The sequence below is a fragment of the Callorhinchus milii genome, unplaced genomic scaffold (assembly GCF_018977255.1).
Source record: "Callorhinchus milii isolate IMCB2004 unplaced genomic scaffold, IMCB_Cmil_1.0 Scaffold18, whole genome shotgun sequence".
NCBI classification, from domain to species: domain Eukaryota; kingdom Metazoa; phylum Chordata; class Chondrichthyes; order Chimaeriformes; family Callorhinchidae; genus Callorhinchus; species Callorhinchus milii.
Window position 1 is genome coordinate 10,720,502 of NW_024704759.1, and position 19,908 is coordinate 10,740,409.

A 19,908-nucleotide genomic window follows, 5' to 3' on the forward strand; every position below is an offset into this window, starting at 1 on the left:
AGCAATGACTCACAAGCACATGTGATGCCTTAATTCAGATAACTGATAAAAGATTGTGTGTTCTCTATTCCACGAAAAGCATTCAGATAACCGAAAAGATTAAATGATTAAATGATGCCTATTATGGGTAAAGAACTTCTGCTTCCAGTGAATGTACGTGTCCCATAAAATGATGAATAAAATGAAAGCATTCAGGGTGCGACCTTAGGCAAGTTTCCTCACTCTGTTTATATGCCTCTGTTTACCTGGCAGTAAATAGGAACCCGGGTTGTTAGTCGATTGGCGGATCGCTTTTCTGGGTGTAATAATCCCTTCAAAAATATAATAATAATGTGGTCACTCAATCCACGACTGTTTATGGGACACTGGTGTGTGCAATTGGCTGCCGCACGATGTATGATGCACAAGGAATCAAACAGTCCGTGTAAAATATTATTTTAATGGGTGAGCGTGGCAATTCATGTTGCAAACCTTTCAGAAATTATTATGACTTAGCATTGCATTTTCCTTTCACAAAAGATCATTCGCCTCACAATGAACCAAAAATAGAGATTTTAATGTAAAAGTGTTTTCTCCAACAGCTTCCTTACCACCAACAGTGTTGGAGTGGATTTAAAAACAAGTTTAAACTTCTTTTCCACAGCTTTCCATTACTCAGACAGTGACTGAGAACCTTTGCATCAAACCCACTATCATTTACAGCATGTTATTTCACTTCTGGTTGAAATGGCCCCAAACCTCCATTCCTCTATCTCCTTCCTTTGGCACAATAATAATCATCCTTACATTTGATGTAACGCATTATCACGCAAGAAATGGCTCAAAGCATTTCTGGAGAGTGGATTGACTGTATTTATACGCAAAAGTGGCAGTCAATTTGTAGATAGCAATATCCCTCAAATAGCCATGAAGTGAATGACCAATTGTATTTGAAGGAATATTGGGCCAATAAACTGGGAGAAAACTCCCTTCTCTTTTTCAATCGTACCTGAACCAGGCAGACTGGTCTTTGGTTTAAAGTCTTGTGTGAAGGACGGGACCTCTGGCAATGCAGTGCTCCCTCACCCGTGCACTAGAGTGACAGCCTAGACCATGTCTAACCTAGAGCTTTGAAGGTGGGTCTTTACACTGGAGGAAAATTGGAATGCTAGTGACTGAGCCAGGCTGGTGGATCCGATTGTGGAATATTTATGGAATGTATATGCTTACTTAATGCAAACCACCCTGCCTGCCCCACTATTGGGGGGCAGGCCTTCTGCCACTCTGCCCCTGCCCTCTAGAACTCCATTCTGCTGTTCCTCCGCCTCGCCCCCTCCCCTGCCACCTTCAAGACCCAACTCAAGACCTCCTCTTCGACCGTGCTTTCGATCTCCCTGCTTCCCCCCCACCGCCCTTCACCCTCCCCAAGCCCGACCCCCAGTTCGGTTCTGTAACTCTGTATGTCCAGCGCCTTGAGATGTCCTTCTGATGTGAAAGGCATTTTATGAATGTCATTTTGTTGTTGAATTTTGTTGTTGTTTTGAACTTTCCTTTCGTTAGCTCAGCAGGGTACAACATCTACCTTTTATGTACAAAGAGGGTGTGAGCGGTAAGATAAGCTCATATATGGACATACACAGTATCAGTTTACAGTGAAATCCATTATGTTGATCTGCTATCAAGATACCACACATAAATAACATTGCATGCAATGACCTGCTGCCTTCAGTTTATCACTGTGAAGAAAATGTACATTGCCGTGCTTCTCTTCACAATGGTAAGTAATACTGCATAATACTGAGTAATACAGTATTTAAGGGATTTATAATTTTCATTAAGTGTTTCTTGTTATTTTCAAACATCCACTACCTATTTTACTTTGTTTTCCTTACTAATTTTATAAGCAAAATTGATTTTAGTACATTCGAGTATCTCCATTTATTATTTTAATCAAATGTCAGTTGTGTGAAGCGGTTTTGGAAAATTACCTAAGGGTGAAACCTTACGTAAGATTGAAACCTTACCTTTCCTTATGTGTGGAGTAAGGAAACTTGCCTAAGGGTGAAACCTTATCGTTTCCAGGATAATAAGCCCTCAAAAAAAATGTGGTCATTCAACCTGTTTGTGGGATACTGCTGTGCAATTAGCTGCTGTGTTTTGCCCACAAAATACGGTCAATCCATTTTACAGTGAATCCTGTGAAGTGCTTTGAGACGTCTCAACAACGTGATAAGGTGCTATATCAAATGCAAGGCTTATATTATTATTATTATTATTACGTCGAGCAGCAATGCTTGATTTAAAATTTTTGCTTTCCTCAAATCGAGCTGGTGGGTCGGCTCCCAAAGCCATCATGTCTGAAACGTTTGTGACCGACATGAGTGAGCACCTTGTGTGGGCTCCTCCACATCATCAGCCGACAGGCCTTCAGCCTTTGTGCCCCCATTCTCTGGAAATCCGTGCCACAGTTCCTTTGCTTTGTCCCTTCCTTCACCTTCTTCAAGGTCTGTCTCAAGACCTTTTTGCCTGCGCCTTCAATCATATTCCTACCCCCTTCCCCCTTGGTCCGCACTTCTCCCGAGGCCAAAACCCAGCTCGGGTGCAAACCCTTGACTGCCCAGTGCCTTGGGATGCTCTTGGGATGTTGACCCAACATGAAAGGCGCTATATGAATGCAATTTGTTGTTGTGTTCTGCGCCTTTCAAAGTCGAGAATTATGTTATCTATATTTGTATTTGGCTCTCAAAAATATATTGATAGAAAGCAATAGCTTTCTTATTGTGTCACATTTCTTATTCAACACCTTGGGATGTCCTCCCGACGTGAATGGCCCTATACAAATGCAATGTGTTATTGTTTTCATTGTTTAACTAAGCAAAGTTATGTTTTCCAAGATTGGAATGGCGAATTGCCTTCCGCAAAATGAAGGGACTTTGGCGAGCAAGCAAGAACCATTTCATATTTCCAAGACCGAGGTAAGCATGCAAGGAATGTAATTTTTGCAAATCTCTTCTTCAACGCGTCCTTATTTGAAATAGCTTAACAGGAAATATCAATGATGTAATCATGTCTTTTCAAATGGAACTTTTGTTTCACATGGTTCCTGCCTATTTCTCAGGAAAAATAAGAGCTGAATTTAAATATTTGCAGTAGGTGAAGGTGACAGCAATCAATCTTGTATCTTAGATATTTATCTGGGGAGGACAAGTTTGCAGGACTATGGGGATAGAGTGGGGGAGTGGGATTGATTTGGATTGCTCTTTTCAAAGAGTCAGCACAGACACAGTGGGCTGAATGGGCCTCTTTCTGTGCTGTATAATTCAATAATTCTACGATTCTATGATCTTACAGGTCCTCAGGACAGAACAAACACAAGAACAACCAAAAACGGTATCGAATAAGCCATTACGTCGTATGAAACGGGCTTGGGTACTGAAAACATTTACCATTGAAGAAAACGATAAGGGTCCTTTCCCTAAAAAAGTAAATTAAGTTCACAACACATTATCGTGTGTGGTGTGTTTATTTTTCTTTTTGTTTGATGGCAAGAAAAAATTGTGTTCCAGTACATTTGATTAAAGGATTACATTAAATCTCATTGAATAGTTAAAATAGGGATGCTTTGAAAGAACAAAATAATAATGCAACTATATTAGTAGACAGAGATAATTTTATAGAATATAAAGTATAATGTAGGTTATATTTTGTCACGGTAGCAAGCTTGCTACTCAGAAATAATTGCAAGCTATCGCACAGTAAAACTATATTCACACGATAATTCAGCCAGGCCTGGGAATGAACATAAAATGTATTGTGGTTATTATCTGTTTGTGCAGGTACATACTTTTCCTCCTGGCTACACAATAGATGGTCCTGGTATTAATGAAGAACCAAATATGGGGCTATTTAAGCTAAACGAAAAATCGGAACTGGTTGTTAATGGGGCAATTGATCGTGAAAAAATTGCCCTGGAGGAAAAGTCAACAATCAAGGTAAGCAATATTTTGATGTTCAGTAAATATTTGTCAACATGTGCTCAAAGTACAGCTGAAGCTCAACGAAGCACTTTGCAGACATATATAAGAAACGTAAACATAATTTTTTCTTATACTAACTATTCCAAGAAGATATCCAGCTATTTGTTCTTCTAGCCCTTTTTTTAAAAAAAACAAATTAATATGGGAATTTAGTTGAGTTAACCCAAAGAATTTGTTGATTAGTCCTCCTTAACTAAGACGAGGTTCATTAGAAGACACTTTCTATACATAAGGTTGCTGCCACTTTGCAAAACAAAAGTTGCAGCATTTTAATAATAATAATCCTTGCATTTTGATACAGTGCCTTATTACATCTTCGAGACGTCTCAAAGTGCTTCACAGAATATACTGTAAAGTGAATTGACTGTGTATTTTGTGGGCGAAACGCTTAAATTAACTCAACTTGGTTTTCTTGTTATTTAATTTACCAACATTGCTAACTCTCATGTCTTTTGTTATTCTCAGTTGCATGCTGCTTATAGCCAAAGTGGATCATCTAATCGTCCATTGGTAATTATCATCATCGTAAAGGACCTCAATGATAACATACCACAATTTACCCAAAAGGAATATTGGATTGAAGTTCCTGAAAATACGACAGAAGGCAAGTGTTAACTTAAGAAGGGTCTTTAACATATTTTAAAATCTATTTTTTTTTGCTGAAAGTAACAGGATTTTTTTTTGATGAGTAATAATCCTTCCATTTGATCTAACACCTTACTTAGTACGTTGTTAAGATGTCTGAAAGCATTTCAAACTATGACAGTCGATTGGTTAAAAAAATGTGCTTTTCCTCAAAAGCCTAGAATTCGTCTACTGATGTTTTATGTGATAACAGAATGTGTTGCCATATGTAGGGTAGTAAATGCATAAGCATATGCCCACAAAATACATGCATCACACCACCTTACAGTACATCCTGTGAAGCGTTTTCAGATGTCTCGATACCGTGATAAGGTGCTATATCAAATGGAAGGATTATTATTATGTTCCTCTGCTTAACTGTATGTTCTATATTGTCTTACTGTGCAGAGATACATCAAGTAAAAGCTTACGATGCAGACCAAGAAAACCATCCCAATTCTAACATCACGTATACAATTACTTCTCAGACTCCCAAGTCTTCGGATATTATTGCTATCGACTCAAAAACTGGAATGATTTATTTTAGAGGGTGCTTAGACTATCAGGTACTTCAAAAAATGTCCTAGCAAAGGGTTAAATTGTGAGCTTGATAGCAAAAATGTACTTCAGAATGCATTAGACTAATATTGCATATGGTGTAGTGCACGAGTTAAAATAATAACCCTTCTTACCAGTGACACTCAGAACTGATGATATTAGTACAATTGTCCAATCCTTAGCACAAGTAAATTGGTAATAGTTCTTAAGATCAGGAGTGGATAGTTAGTTATCCACATTGACATGTCTCTGTAAAGTGCTCCAAGACTTTACCCTACGTGAAGTCACTATAATAAATATAAACTTATAAATATAAGTTGTTGTTACATGTACGTCTGATTATTGATACTTATCTCAAAATTGTAAGGAGTATGGTTAAAAGAACCACAGCCATTTACAACAAACAACATACATTTCTATAATGCCTTGCGGGTCGGGAGGACATCTCTGAGTGCTTCACATAGCTGATATGGAGCCCAGGATAGGGGGATGAGGTGGGGGAGGGAAGAAGAAATTGTGGCTGAAAGTGCTGTCAAAAAGATAGGTTGCAATGTAAGTTGCACTTTGCACTCCTGAAATTGCATTCAGTTTGGGATTTAACATGAATCGACCACATGGTCAGGTCCAAGGCAGACCAAGCCAAGTTAGACCTGAAACCTCAATTATTTTGTTGTGCTTATCGTTTTGTAGGATGATTTGCAAATTAATTTCCATTATCTTTCAGACTGTAAGTAAATACACTCTTAAAATTGAAGCAAGTGACAATGGGATACCGAAACATACCAATTCGACATTGGTGGTCATTTCAGTTTTAGACCAAAACAATCATGCTCCTACATTTGTTACAAACACTGTAAGTATTGATTTGCACAATGCCATTGCTACCCAAAATAACCCCATCAGATTAGTATCTCTCATTTTAAGGTCATACAATTCCTGAAAGACATTTATACCTTTTATACAGCCGAAGCTTAAAATATTGCTGGCCTGGCTCAGTTAGGAACAACCTTGTTTCTGAATCAGACGATTGTGAGTTCAAACCCCACACTGGGACTTGGAACTCATATAATATTAATAATAATCCTTGCATTTGATGTAGCGCCTTATCACGTCTTCGAGACGTCTCAAAGCGCTTCACAGAATAAACTGTAAAGTGAATTGACTGTCCAGTTTGTGGGCGAAACGCAGCAGTCAATTATGCACGGCATAGGCTCACAATCCAGTGCAGTGCTGGAGGGTGGAGGGGTGTTGCATTGTCGGAGGTGCTGTCTGTCCTTAAGAATGAGACATTAAACCTAGTTTGGCTGGACATTAAAGTTCCCTTGGCACTACTTTAAAATAGACAGGAGCTTCTCCCAATGTCCTGGTCAACAATAGTCCAAATAAAATAAATGGTCACTCACTTCATGACTGTTTGGAGATATTGTTGTGCACAAAATTATTCTTTAAGCCATTTCTGATTGAGTTTAATTGTCTGTTCAATTTTAGTACACCTTTTCTGTGGTTGAAAGGAAGCAGACCGTGACTGGGCCAATATTGCAAGTCATTGATAAAGATTTGCCCAACACTGCTGCATGGAGAGCAAAATTTAGCATAACTAAAGGGAATGAGGATGGACACTTCGAGATTCGTACAGACCTAAAAACAAACGAGGGACATCTGGTGCTTGTTAAGGTTTTATGCTCTCATTTAATTTTTGCTTTTCGATTTCATGTCTTTTTCCTGATTACCATGAGGTAATTCTGTAATGAAAATGTAAAATGTAAGTCCAGCATTGCTTCAGCTAATAGTTAAATTGTGAGCTTGATAACAAATGAAGAATAACCGTTACATAACATAAGGTAATTCTTGCAAGATTTCATTTTATATTTCGATGATTAACACTGCTATGCTTTGAATACTGTTGTACATGTACTGTGCTGAAACGGGGTTCACGGAATTCTCCATGGCTTCATTTAGGAGAATTTCTTGAAACAGAGCTGCACTATTGTGGAGACGTTAAACTGAGGTCCCGTATGCTTGTTCAGGTGGACGTTAAAGATCCGTGGCACTATTCAAAAAGAGAGGAAATTTCTTCCGGTGTCCTGGCCAACAGTCCCCAGATAAAATTAGTAATGGCTGTTTGTGGGACATTGTTGTGTGCAAATTGGCTGCCTCATTTGCCTACAAAATACACAGACACCGTTCTTACCAGTAAATCCTGTGAACGCTTTGAAACGTCCTCCAACGTGAAAAGGGCTACAGTAACTGCAAGGAAATGTTATTATTCTGATCGCCAAAGCTTCCCGCAAAGGAGACAGCTTTGCTGCAATGCCTGGATGACGCGTTTGTCTTGTAACCAAATTCCTAGCAAACCGAAAAATATTTGGGTCCATTTGATGGACCAGACACTTCAAGGGGTGGTCACTCCACCCCACACACCGAGGGTTCAGACGGAAAATGACTGGGTGACTGTCCGTCATGGTAGGAAGAGGGGACGAGCTGGGCAGAATGCCCCCAATAGTGTAGCTCACTCAAACCAGTACTCTGTACTGAACATTGAGAGTGTTGATATCTCCAGGGAGGACAGTATAAACCGAGTAGTGGAACAGGGGGACATAGGTAACAGGAGCAATGCTGTTTTCATAGGGGATACAACAGTGAGAGGTATAGACCGACGTTTCTGTAACAGAAGGCGGGAGTCAAGGATGGTATGTTGCCTCCCTGGTGCAACAGTCTTAGACAGAGAGTTGTGGTGAACGGCTGCTTTTATGACTGGAGGGAAGTGTACAGTGGAGTCCCCCAGGGATTGGTATTAGGATCACTGCTCTTCTTAATATACATAAATGATCTGGACTTGGGTACAGCAAGTACCATTTCCAAGTTTGCGGACGACACAAAGTTAGTTAGGGTGGTAAACAGTGAGAAGGATAGGAGCCAACTGCATGAAGACACAGACAGAATTTCAATGTGGAGAAATGCAAGGTAATGCATTTTGGTAGAAAGAATGAGGGGAGGCAATATTGGCTGGTAATACAATCTTAAGGGGGGTAAAAGAACAGAGAGACCTGGGGGTGCAGGTAAATGAATCCTTGAAGGTGACCGGACAGGTAGATAAAGTTGTAAAAAGGGCATATGGGATACTCGGCTTTATAAATAGGAGCATAGAGTACAAGAGTCAGGAGGTTATGATTAACCGATATAAAACACTGGTTAGGCCTCAGTTAGAATACTGCGCCCAGTTCTCTGGGCACCAAACCATAGGAAGGATATTAAGGCATTGGAAAGGGTGCAGAGGAGATTTACGAGGATGGCACCAGGAATGAGGGACCGTGATTATGAGGAAAGGCTGGAGAGGCCGGGATTATTCTCATTGGAGCTGAGAAAGGTACGAGGAGACCTAATAGAGGTCTTCAAAATCATGAGGGGATTTGATAGGTTAGAAAAGGAAAAACTGTTTCCACTGGTGGGTGTGTCGGTGACTTGAGGTCACAGATTTAAAATAGTATCTAAAAGAAGCAAAGGGGAGATGAGAAGAAATGTTTTCACGCAGCGAGTTGTTCGAATCTGGAATGCATTGCCTGAAAGGGCGGTGAAGGCCGATTCGATAACAACTTTTAAAAACGCGGTGGACGGGTATTTGAGGAGGACGGGTTTGCAGGGTTATGGGGAAAGGGCTGGGGAGTGGGATTGACATTAATTTCTCTATTCAAAGAGCCGGTACAAACTCGATGGGCCAAATGGCCTCTTTTTGTGCTGTATGATTCTATGATTCTATGATTTATATCTGGCGTTTTGCAAAGAATTCTGGTTTGCTTATTCTTTGAGAGTTTGCAATATATTCTAACAAAATGGATGATAGTACAGTATTAATTTTTTCCATAACTTTGCAGCCTTATGATTTTGAAGCACAAACCAACTCTGAAATCAATCTTGAGATTTCGGTTGAAAATGAAGAGCCACTTTTTACTTGTTCGTCAAAACCGTATTCAAAGAAGAAAAACAGCATTACCGTTCTTATAAAGCTGATTGATGCAAATGACCCACCCGAGTTCCAACCTCCGATAGTAACAATGCACTTAGAAGAAGGCTTGAAATCTGGACATTATCTAAATACATTCACGGCCATCGATGTTGATAAAATATATAAGAATAATATCAGGTAAACATACGATCTGTTGCATGTTGCAATGTAATGAAATTAATGTTATTCCTCTGTGAAATGCGAGTTTTCCTATCCCACCCCCCCCACCCCCGCCATCTCTTGATCAGGAAATGGGTTGCGAAATACAGTATGAGATATGATAACTAGAACCAGTAATAACGTCCTCATTTTACACCCCTTTAAAAGCAAGCAAAAGCCCATTAAATGAAATGTTAGCATCATTTGGAGCGAGACGGAATGGAAACAGGCAAGTTGGCTTGACTTGTCTGTGCCAGTGTTTATGCTCCACACAAGCCCCAGCCTTCCTGTTCCCCTCTCCTGTATTCCTCTTTTTCTCTTTTCCCTCATATATACAACATATTTTCTCCTCATCCACACCTGTGGGCAGAGAGTTTCATGTTCTCACCACCCTCTGCGTGAACACGTTCCTCTTAAGCTCCCTGTTAGATTTACTACTAACTATCTTATATTTCAAATGTTTTCTTCTCTAAATGATACTTATCGTTGCTCATGTGACTACAGTCACAGATATATTTGAGATGTCAAATGAGAACAGTGAATTTCTGTTTCCCCGTTTGTTATCTTGATTCAAACTGGTCAACAAAGAAACAAATGTGGATTTTATGCAAAACCCACTTGCTGCACTATGAATGATCTTCCCAAGTTATCTTGTGACATCGGAAAAACATTTCCTTGCTTATTATCAGCTTACAAAGGTCCCTTTTTCATTGGCAGTTATCAGTCAAGTCTCTTTTGCATCGGATTGGGGTTGACTCGAATACATGTATCATATTCTGCAATGAGTCACTGATCGGATTTGATATTTTATCGTACAATAAGGTATTCTGCCAAGCAATAAAATGTTATTTTCAAGACCAGAAACTGGGTTAAAAGAATCGTAGCAACAGTATAAAAAGAGTTAATGGAATTTTGTTTCAGGGAATCGGTCTATATTTTGGAAGCCCAAATTGTTGCAATCCTTAAAGGCATTGTAAAATATACTAGTAATTATAATAATAATCCTTGCATTTGATACAGCGCCCTATCATGTCTTCGAGACGTCTCAAAGCGCTTCACAGAATAAACTGTAAAGTGAATTGACTGTATATTTTGTAGGTGAAAAGCAGCAACCAATTTCGCACAGCAGTGTCCCACAAACAGTTGTGGATTGAGTGACCAAATCATTATTATTTTGATATATTTATTTATTATTTATTTTTGAAGGGATTATTACCCTCGGAAAAGCGATCCGCCAATCGACCAACAACAGTTGGCAATCGGGAACTAACTCTTACCCCAGTTGTTAAGCATATCAACAAACGCTGTCTCTTTCATTTTAATTTTTTTGCACATCCAAATGGCCTTTTAAATGGTTGAGCTCTTTAAACAGTGGGAAGTATGATGAATAATGGCTTCAGCCCACAACAATGCAAAATAGCTTTTTTTTTGTTGAGAAATCGAACATTAGCCAAATGCATTATTTTAATTTCATCTCAAGATACGAGAAGGGATTTGATCCGGATGACTGGGTTGATGTGGATTCAGAAACTGGGATTGTGAAAACTAAGAAAGTACTGGATCGAGAATCAATCTACGTCAAGAACAATTTCTACAATGTCACCATATTGGCGATTGATGATGGTAAGTACTAACATCTCTTTCTACGTTTTTTGAATGATCACAGAAATGACTTTCACTTAAGGGGCATATTTTCCATTTTAATTTGTGAACTATTTTGTAAGAATTAGAAGCGTGTGTGCTTATTGACCCTAACGCTGCTGGTGGAACTGTGTGGGCTCCAAATTTCTACGAGTTGATCATCGCGGGCTAAATGGCTTGACAGACCCGTTTTGCAGCCAAGAAAAGAAAAAAAAGATGCAAAATCTTACACGATCTGTGTCCCTGAAGCAACTGGGGCCGTGAATGAGAATACATTTATTAGAGTTGCCTCAAGACTGAACACTTCAAGGGTTGAACATACTGCATGTTCCTAATATCCAATTAATAGTACTGTATCATTTGAACAGCAATATCAAGACCTTAACAGAGTTACTTCGGGATAAACACACACAATTTCCTAAAGCTATTTTATATTGGGACAATGAATATTATATATTGCAAGCAAAGCCAGTCAATTTGCAAGGCTTTTGTAGCACATCTTGTTTAAATTGCCTTATTCAACAAATCAGTTTGCGAAAAAATAGAAAGCAGTTAACAAAAAAACACTTTGAGATGTCTATATGACATGATAAGGGGTTATATCAAATGCAAGGATTATTATTACTATTATTATTTCCTCTCCAGCTACACCTCCTTTGACGGGAACAGGAACTTTGGTTATATTCCTCACAGATATCAATGACAACACACCTTTTCTGAAGTTCACCACATTGAACATGTGCAGCATTCATTCAAAAGTAAAAGTCACAGCAGTAGATAAGGACAATTATCCTTTCTCCCATCCATTTATATTTGAGTTTCTGGAGAATGAAAATGGCATCAAAGACAAGTGGAAGTTTGGCACCCATGATGGTATGAATTCTGAGAAGTAGATTGAACTGTCACTTACATTTTGTCAGTCTTTTGCAATCTTTTTGATGTCACTCTCACTGAAGTAGATTGAACTGTCACTTGGATTTTGTCAGTCCTTTACAATCTTTTCGATGTCACTCTCACTGTTAGTGGATTTATATAGTGAATAGAAATGGATAGGACAATTGCTTTTCGAGGATGTTATCTCGTTTTTATTCACTTCTGTAAGCTTCAATTAAATTTGTGACTTTGGGGTGAAGTATGAACTGGCACAAATTTCCTTTTAAGTCATAAGATGTATTAAAGGCGAGCAAGGTTATGCAATTCAAAGTTATATGTTTCATCAAATCAAATTACGACGGGTTTGGTAATCAAATTAATGTTTATGGCGGGTTAGTAAAGTTCACTGCAATGGGTTGATTAAATTTAACATAATTATTTGTTGTCAACAGATAATTCTACCGAGCTAGTAAAATTGCAGGATTTTCCAGTTGGAACTTATTCTCTACCATTAAGAATCCATGACAAGCAAAATTTATTCAACGATGACATTTTGACTTTAAGAATTTGCCATTGCCCTGATGGGCGCAATTGCTTGGACAAAGCACCTTCATCCGCGTTGGGAGGTGATGCCATTGTTCTCATCTTTGCCAGTCTACTGTTATTGCTTTGTAAGTATCTAAACCAGGGAAGGAGAAATGTATACTCAAGCTTTGAACACTTCTGAATTCTCACGTGGTGCAGAGAAAGCATTTGACACTGATGGTAGCCTTGGTCATTACAATTGCAGCCCATTTGCCAGTTCATTCTCAATTCAGCTGGCCTACAAAGAACACAGTCACTACACTTTGAAATAAATCCTGTTAAAAGCTTTGAGACTTCCTCCCAGTGTGAGAGGTGCAGAATCAAATTTAAGAATTATTATTATTTAATAATGAAAATCATCTCGCGCATGGATTCAATTTCATGATTTGTGAATCTTGGAGTCCTGTAGCTCAGGGTTAGAGCACTCACTTTGCAAGTGAGAGACCTGAGTTCAATTCCAGGCAGAGGGCGAAACCTTGGGCAAGTTTCCTTACTCCACACAGAGCCTAATAATAATCCCTCCAAAAAAAACAATAATAAATTGGTAATTTTCAATCCATGACTGTTTGTGGGACATTGCTGTGCGCAATTGGCTGCCGCGTTCGCCCACAAATATACGGTCAATTCACTTTACAGTATATTCTGTGAAGCGCTTTGGGACGTCCTCCCGACGTGAAAAGCGCTATATCAAATGCAAGGATTATTATTATTATTATTATTATTATTATCTTTGGAATTGTAAAATGTACTATTCGGAGTTTATACCTACCTAAAAGAGAGATAGGTGGATACTTGACTAGTAGAAGTATTAAGGAATTTGTCAATAGTACATTGAAGTTAAATCTACCAAGATCTGATAAAGTGGTTGGAACAGACTTTGTGGGCTGAATAGACTCCGTCTGTTCCTGGTTTCCAACCTTCATACAGCACAGGACAAAATAGACCGCAAATCAGTTTGCATGTTTAGGTGTTTCGTTGAGTAATACAAGAAGAGTCTATAAGAGACATCCCTGAATTTAGAATAGTCTCAAGAAAGGTGCTGTGACCAAATCAAATTCCAATCCTGGCCCTATCACTCCATTAACCGCATCTTAAGCCTTAGTGAAAACCGTACTCATCTTCTATTCATTACAACACCAGAGCCGGGTGGCAGATCTTGTCAGAAAGATTTATGTTCCCAAGCGAGAAGTGCTTATTGGTTATTTAGAGAGCAGTTCTAGTAATTTACTACTAAGAACAGTAGCTCAAAGGCAACAAAGCAAGCTGGAAAGTACATTTTCAATAAGTGATTATAAATCACTGAGACATACACCGCAGCTGAAAGATGGGAATATTCGGAATATTAAGGTAATTAATAGCTTTGGTAGTTTATGGGAATGACTTTGCAATTGCGAACAGAGGATTTTTCTCTTTGTGAGGGAAACAACATCACCAGAGCTGATCCCAATTGAAACACCAACACAATTCTCATTTGAAATTAAAATTTACAGCAAATCCATTTTATTCAATATAGACTTTGCGGCTTTTAAAGACCTTAGATCAGCACAATCCTGGAGTATGAAAGCTGAGCAGGTATACTTGGTTTCAGTTACAAGTGAGATGCTTTGTGAATAAATTTTATTATTTTTCTATCTTTGAAACAGGACAGCGGAGAAAGTAAGCAAATTAATTAGACTGATTGCTAGACAATCAACCCCAGGTATTAACAATAATAAGCCTTAAATTTGATATAGTACCTTATCACGTCTTCAAGACGTCTCAAAGCGCTTCACAGAATATAGTGTAAAGTGTAGCGACTGTGTATGTTGTGGGCGAAATGCGGCAGCCAATTGTGCACAGTAAAAAAAACATGTTTTGAACAGCAATAAATTTCAATGTAAGATTCATCTCTTTGACTGTGCTTCAACCCTCTTTCCATTGCCTCCTCAGCCTTCTCCCCATCCCCCCACCCACCACTGCCTCCAGTTGCGGCTCCCGTTCAATTGCGTGCAGCGTTTTGACACATCATCCTGATGTGAACAGCTCTACATAAATGTAAATTGTTCTTGTCCTTAATAGTCTGACTTTAAAATGTGCTCTGAAAACCAAGGGGTAAATTTAAAACAATACGATATGCAATGCAAATTTACATATATAGCGCTTTTCATGTCAGGAGGACGTCCCAAGGCATTATACAACTCTCATTTCTACAAATCCATGGAAATCCGGGGTCATACATTAAGCAACAATAACAACAAAAGTACATTTATACAGCACCTTTCACGTCGGGAGGACGTCCCAAGGCGCTGGACATTCAGGGGTCAGGACCTGAACATGGCGGAGGGGTGGGTAGGGGGCGAGAGAAAGCAGAGAGGTGGGGGGGGGGTTGACTGAAGGCACGAACGAAGAGGAGGGTCTTGAGACTGGCCTTGAAGGAGGCAAGGGAGGAAGCGAGGTGAAGGGACTGTGGGCTGGAGTTCCAGATTGTGGGGGCAGAGAGGCTGAAAGCCCGGCCACCGATGGTAGAGCGGGTCGGGCGGGAGACATGGAGCAGGCCGGAGCCCGCTGAACGGAGAGAGCGGGCAGGTTGGTAGGGAAGCGATTACATGTCCCCCTTACATATCTTTTCAGATTATTAATTTCTAAAATCAATTGAAAATAAAATACAATAACTTTACAAGAGAAAAATGGCATGGAAGAGCAAAGTATGAGGGTTACTTAAAGGCTTTTTTATTTCCAGCCTGCAGCCACATGAATCATATAGGAAAAAAGGCTTTATGATAATAAATAATAATCCTTTATAAGAATAATCCTTGCCAATTTGACATAATACTTTATCACATCATCGAATCATCTCAAAACGCTTCACAATCTTTACTGTAAAGTGTTGTGATTGAATATGTTGTGGGTAAAAGCAGTCGCCAATTTGCACACAGCAATGACCACAGCAAATGGGATAGGTGCAGGACCAATTTCATTTGGGGAATTGTTTGCCAGAATACTGGGTGAAACTCCCTTCTCTGTTTGAACAGTAAAGTGGGATCTTTGACGTATAATAATGTGATCACTCAATCCACAACTGTTAGTGGGACGCTGCTGTGCGCAATTGGCTGCCGCGCTTCAGCCACAAAATACACAGTAAATTCTCTTGACAGTACATTCTGTGAAGCGCTTTGAGACGTCTCAGCGACGTGATAAGGCGCTATATCAAATGCAAGGATTATTATTATTATTCTCCGATATTAATATGATTAACAAGCGTGGTTTTACTCTTTTGTCCCACAGTTGTCTTTCTTTTATCTTGGTCCAAAGCCAAAACTAAATTGAAACATTTTGAAAAAGACGGTATATCCAGCTTGAAAAAGTACAACATTGAATGTCAACCTGACCAGGTACATCTTTTAGCTCAAAACCCAGAAATTATTTGTGGTGGTTGGTGGGAGGAGGAGGTGGAGTGGGGAAGAGAAGAGATTATTACTATTTTATACTAACTTTCCTTCTAGTTCAATATGCGCTATATTTTCAACAATTGGTTTGTTTCTTTTTTAAAAAAACCTTTAGAAACATTTGATGGACTGGTCTAAATATGTAACACATAGCTCTGCAAAGAGACCTTACCGAAGTGGAGTAAACACGACAGTGAGTTAAACACCGTTATATTTTCCTATTGAATCGTATGATTAGACCCGAACGGAAAACTTAATCCTGGATGCCATCCCGATATGAATGCAATTTGTACTTGTTGTTCAAATCCCTTCACTCTCTGGCACCTCCCTACCTCTTCGACCCCCTCACTCCCCAATCCACTACCTGGCGCCTCCCCTCAACTGGCACAGGCCTCCTGCTCGTCCCTCGCACCCTCCGCCCCACCATTGGAGGTCGCACTTTCAGCCGCTACTCCCCGAAACTCTGGAACACTCTCCCTCAATCCCTCCACCTTGCCCCCTCTCTTTCAAGTCCCATCTGAAAACCTTCCTCTTCGACCGTGCTTACGGCCATCTCCCCACCAGCCCCCACCCAGCTCGGAGTCAGGTTCCGCCACTGTTAAGCGCTCCGAGACGCTGCCCTGCGTGAAGGGTGCTATGTAAGTGCAAGTTGTTGTTCTCAGAATGCATCCATTTCATCTTTCTGAACTTTAGAAAGTCCCGTTCGACTGTTCTGAGCATGCTATGGTGGGATCTTACAGAAGTGGAGCAAACAACTCAGTGAATGAACGATATCAGGTGATTCTAGTTTTACACTCTCTCTCTCTCTCTGAGGAGGGACGGGTTGGTAAATGTGTCCAAAGGTAACATGAAAATAGTTAGCAAATATCTTCAAATGACAAGTCGCTCCAAATGTGCAAATTAAAAACCAATGCAGTTATGTCTTCCTCTTGAAATGATTTCATTTTGTTGCAAGTATTAGATTCACCTGAGCATTCTTCCTCAAATAAACACTGTGTCAGAATGGGTGTGTGCTGCACAGAGAGTAATTCTTCTGCTCAATAAGTTATTTTTCTTACCCCCATTTAAAACTCGTTTATTTTTCTCCAGACATAGCTGCATTGGTCATAATTTTTAGTTTGTACATTTGTTGAGATTTGGTCTGACTATTTTCATGTTATCCTTGGAAACATTTACAAATCCATCCGTCCTCAGTGTCCAACTGCAGATGGGAAAAACTGTTGGAGATAGAAGAGCTGTTTTGTCTATGATTTAGTCGCACTTTAGTCCATTGCTCCCCATTTAAACTATGGAGACTAGAGTTTGATTTCAATTCAATAGTATTGAATACCATATTTCAGTAATGTCTCATTTTGGTCCAATTTCTCCTTGGACCCCATTTCTTTAACAAATAGAATTACGGTGGTACAGCCACCAAACCAATTGCTGGGTTTAGGAGAATCCCAACTGGTTAGGGAAAGGCTTAAACTTTATGCCAGCATTGTTGCTGTATTACTGGGGAAAGAAAAGGTGAATTGGATTAATAAATTGGAGAAGCAGCACAAATGGCCTCCTATTATGCTATAAATTTCGATGACTATGTAATCCGAGACAAATAATCCGAGTGCATTATTGGATAAATTTAGTTTGCTAGGTACAAGGCAATGTGCTAACACCCGGTCATCTGTTTCAAATTTCATTTTCAGAAAGCACATTTTCAATATAATGCGGATCAGTCCTATTGCTTACTTGATGATAATCTTCACACCTACACACCAAGAACATCCAGCGTTGATGATTTGCAGAAACCTTTCATTATCAATGGAAGGAGCCATAGATTTGATTTCCACGATGATGCAGAACAAACATTTAGAACACAGCAATCACAAAAAATTCAATTAGGACACTGGGAAAACCAAAGTGTACACCATTTTAAGTACTGAACCCCTGGTGTGCACAATTCTTGATGGAACCACAGAAAGGATCAGTGATGTACATTTGGAAGGTGGAACTGTTTTCAGTGCTTATAAATGGAGAATGTAACTAGTCGATATGGTTTTAGTACGTTATTGTTACTTTTATTTTGACAAAGCAAATCTCTACTTTTACAAAAAATCATGCTCGTTTATTTCCATTCAAGAGCAGGGTAAAAATCAATGTATATGAGTCCAAGACAGCTGTAGGAGGGTGGAGGGGTGGTTCATTTCACGATAGCTACTCTTTCAAAATTGATCATAAAGCATTCTATGTTCCGATTTGTCAGATACAGTATCAATGGATTCAAGAACCTGATATCTAAATCCCGAGCTTCTCATTTTTGAGCTGTGTTGTTTTGCCAGCTTGTGGGTTGATTTTTAAAAAAAACATTGCCAACGTGCAATATATTTTGACTGCCTTGTAAAACTCTATATGTAATGAAATTTATAATGTAAATGTTGTATACATATCTCCTGGTCCTATTGTTTAGTAGACTAGGACCAGTACAAGTGTTATAATACATAATTTTTTTAAAAAATGTGTTCATTTCAATCACAACTCTAATCAGCTGCTGCGTTTCGCCCGCAAAATACAGTCAAATTATTTACAGTATATTCTGTGAAGCGCTTTGAGGTGCCTCAAAGATGTGATAAGGCGCAATATCAATTTCAAGGATTATTATTATTATACCTTACAATTATATAGCACCTTTCAGGTAAAATAAACAGCCTACTGAAGATCATAGAAAATATAACTGATTGAAAGTGAATGCTATCATATAGACAAAACCTCTGCTTAGAATTTGGGGAACTCAATGTATCCCTTTTCCTGCAGTTTGTTTGCCAGATTATTCTGGCAAAATATAACAATGCTTACGTCTTCAATTTCTGAGGTGAAGTCTTGCATCCTCAGCACATAATCTAGCCAGTTAAATAGTTTACTTAATGGATAATGATACTTTATGCCCATAACTACTTTATTCAATGCGAATAATGTATCATTAACTTTTATTGTTGTGGTTGCTTGAGTAAGTTACCTTTCAATGCATCTTACTGTGTGTTTTTGCACTTGAACTCATTTTATTTCCCTTTCCTTTTTCTGCCCGGTGAGAATTGCTTAAGTTGTCACGTTCAGTGTGCAACTAAGTTTAAGAAGTTTTCCGAGAATTGTGATTGTCTCATTCCAAACCTGACCTGACTGTTGAGCTACAATTAGGAAAGTATTACTGGGAATTCATTTCCATTCATCCTTTGAAATAGCTATTTAGGTATTATTTAACAGTTCCACACAAATACCATTGAAAGAAGGTGCACTGATCCTGATTGGCAATGCTGTGTCCTGGTAGTGTGAAGAGGTAAAGCTATTAACCTTTCCAGAAGACATTAATTAAATGATAAGAGGTAAAAAAACTGACACATTGAGTTTTGCCGCTTGGGACTATCATATAGCAATAGAGTGAAGTTATACACAAGTGTCTTAAACTATCTCCAACTGTTTATGAAACAGAAATCTTTGCAAACAACAGCAGGTCTGCCCACATTCGAAGGAGAAAAATGGATCAGAAAGTTTCGGGGATTGATTTGGATCAGTATTGGAACAGTTTCCTCTATAGGAAAGAGGGAAAAATTCCTGCCCCATCCCCACCCACTGTAAACCACCCCGCTTTCCCCTTCTTAACCCTTGCATTTGATATAATGACTTATGTTGGGAGGATGTCTCAAAGAGATACATAAGATTTACTGCAAATTGTAATGGCTGTGTGTCTGTAAGTGAGAGTGTTATAAAACATTAAGAAAATTACTGGTGAACAATATTTAATGAAGAAAAATTATCATGTGTGAAAACAAAATCGATCCGGCAAATATCAATTGCAGTGAATATGTAATGTGAATGTATAGAAGTTTTTTTTTCACAATGTGGTACATGTTTATTAAAATCAGTAGATTTTTTTTATTGGCGCTTTCAATCGTCCTTTCATTAAAACAAAAGTTAAAAACGGAATAAAAATTAGGTGAAATAACTATTAATCTAACAAAAGTCTGTCGCAGTTTTAATATAAATGTTATTT

At 38.9% G+C, this 19,908-nt stretch overlaps 1 protein-coding gene across 1 annotated transcript; it reads left to right on the plus strand.

Annotated features, from left to right (window-relative positions):
• The first annotated feature begins 1,050 nt into the window (after positions 1 to 1,050).
• On the plus strand, positions 1,051 to 18,325 carry LOC103190862 (cadherin-like protein 26). Its single transcript, XM_007911766.2, has 17 exons — positions 1,051 to 1,115; positions 1,540 to 1,756; positions 2,874 to 2,954; positions 3,331 to 3,462; positions 3,816 to 3,971; positions 4,482 to 4,620; positions 5,049 to 5,206; positions 5,923 to 6,051; positions 6,687 to 6,872; positions 9,071 to 9,339; positions 10,841 to 10,983; positions 11,647 to 11,874; positions 12,327 to 12,545; positions 15,724 to 15,830; positions 16,000 to 16,077; positions 16,578 to 16,661; positions 17,570 to 18,325. Exons 2-17 carry the CDS (start codon positions 1,691 to 1,693, stop codon positions 17,804 to 17,806), a joined length of 2,412 nt encoding a protein of 803 aa, XP_007909957.2. The 5' UTR covers positions 1,051 to 1,115; positions 1,540 to 1,690; the 3' UTR covers positions 17,807 to 18,325.
• Positions 18,326 to 19,908: the final 1,583 nt, after the last annotated feature.

What these genes read in the sequence shown, in the direction of transcription:
- LOC103190862 (XM_007911766.2), top strand. Translation starts at nt 1,691, where the DNA reads ATGACCTGCTGCCTTCAGTTTATCACTGTGAAGAAAATGTACATTGCC. An exon ending in ATATATAAGAATAATATCAG is followed by an intron (nt 9,340 to 10,840) that starts GTAAACATACGA and finishes TTTCATCTCAAG; the next exon opens with ATACGAGAAGGGATTTGATC. An exon ending in CAGTCTACTGTTATTGCTTT is followed by an intron (nt 12,546 to 15,723) that starts GTAAGTATCTAA and finishes TTTGTCCCACAG; the next exon opens with TTGTCTTTCTTTTATCTTGG.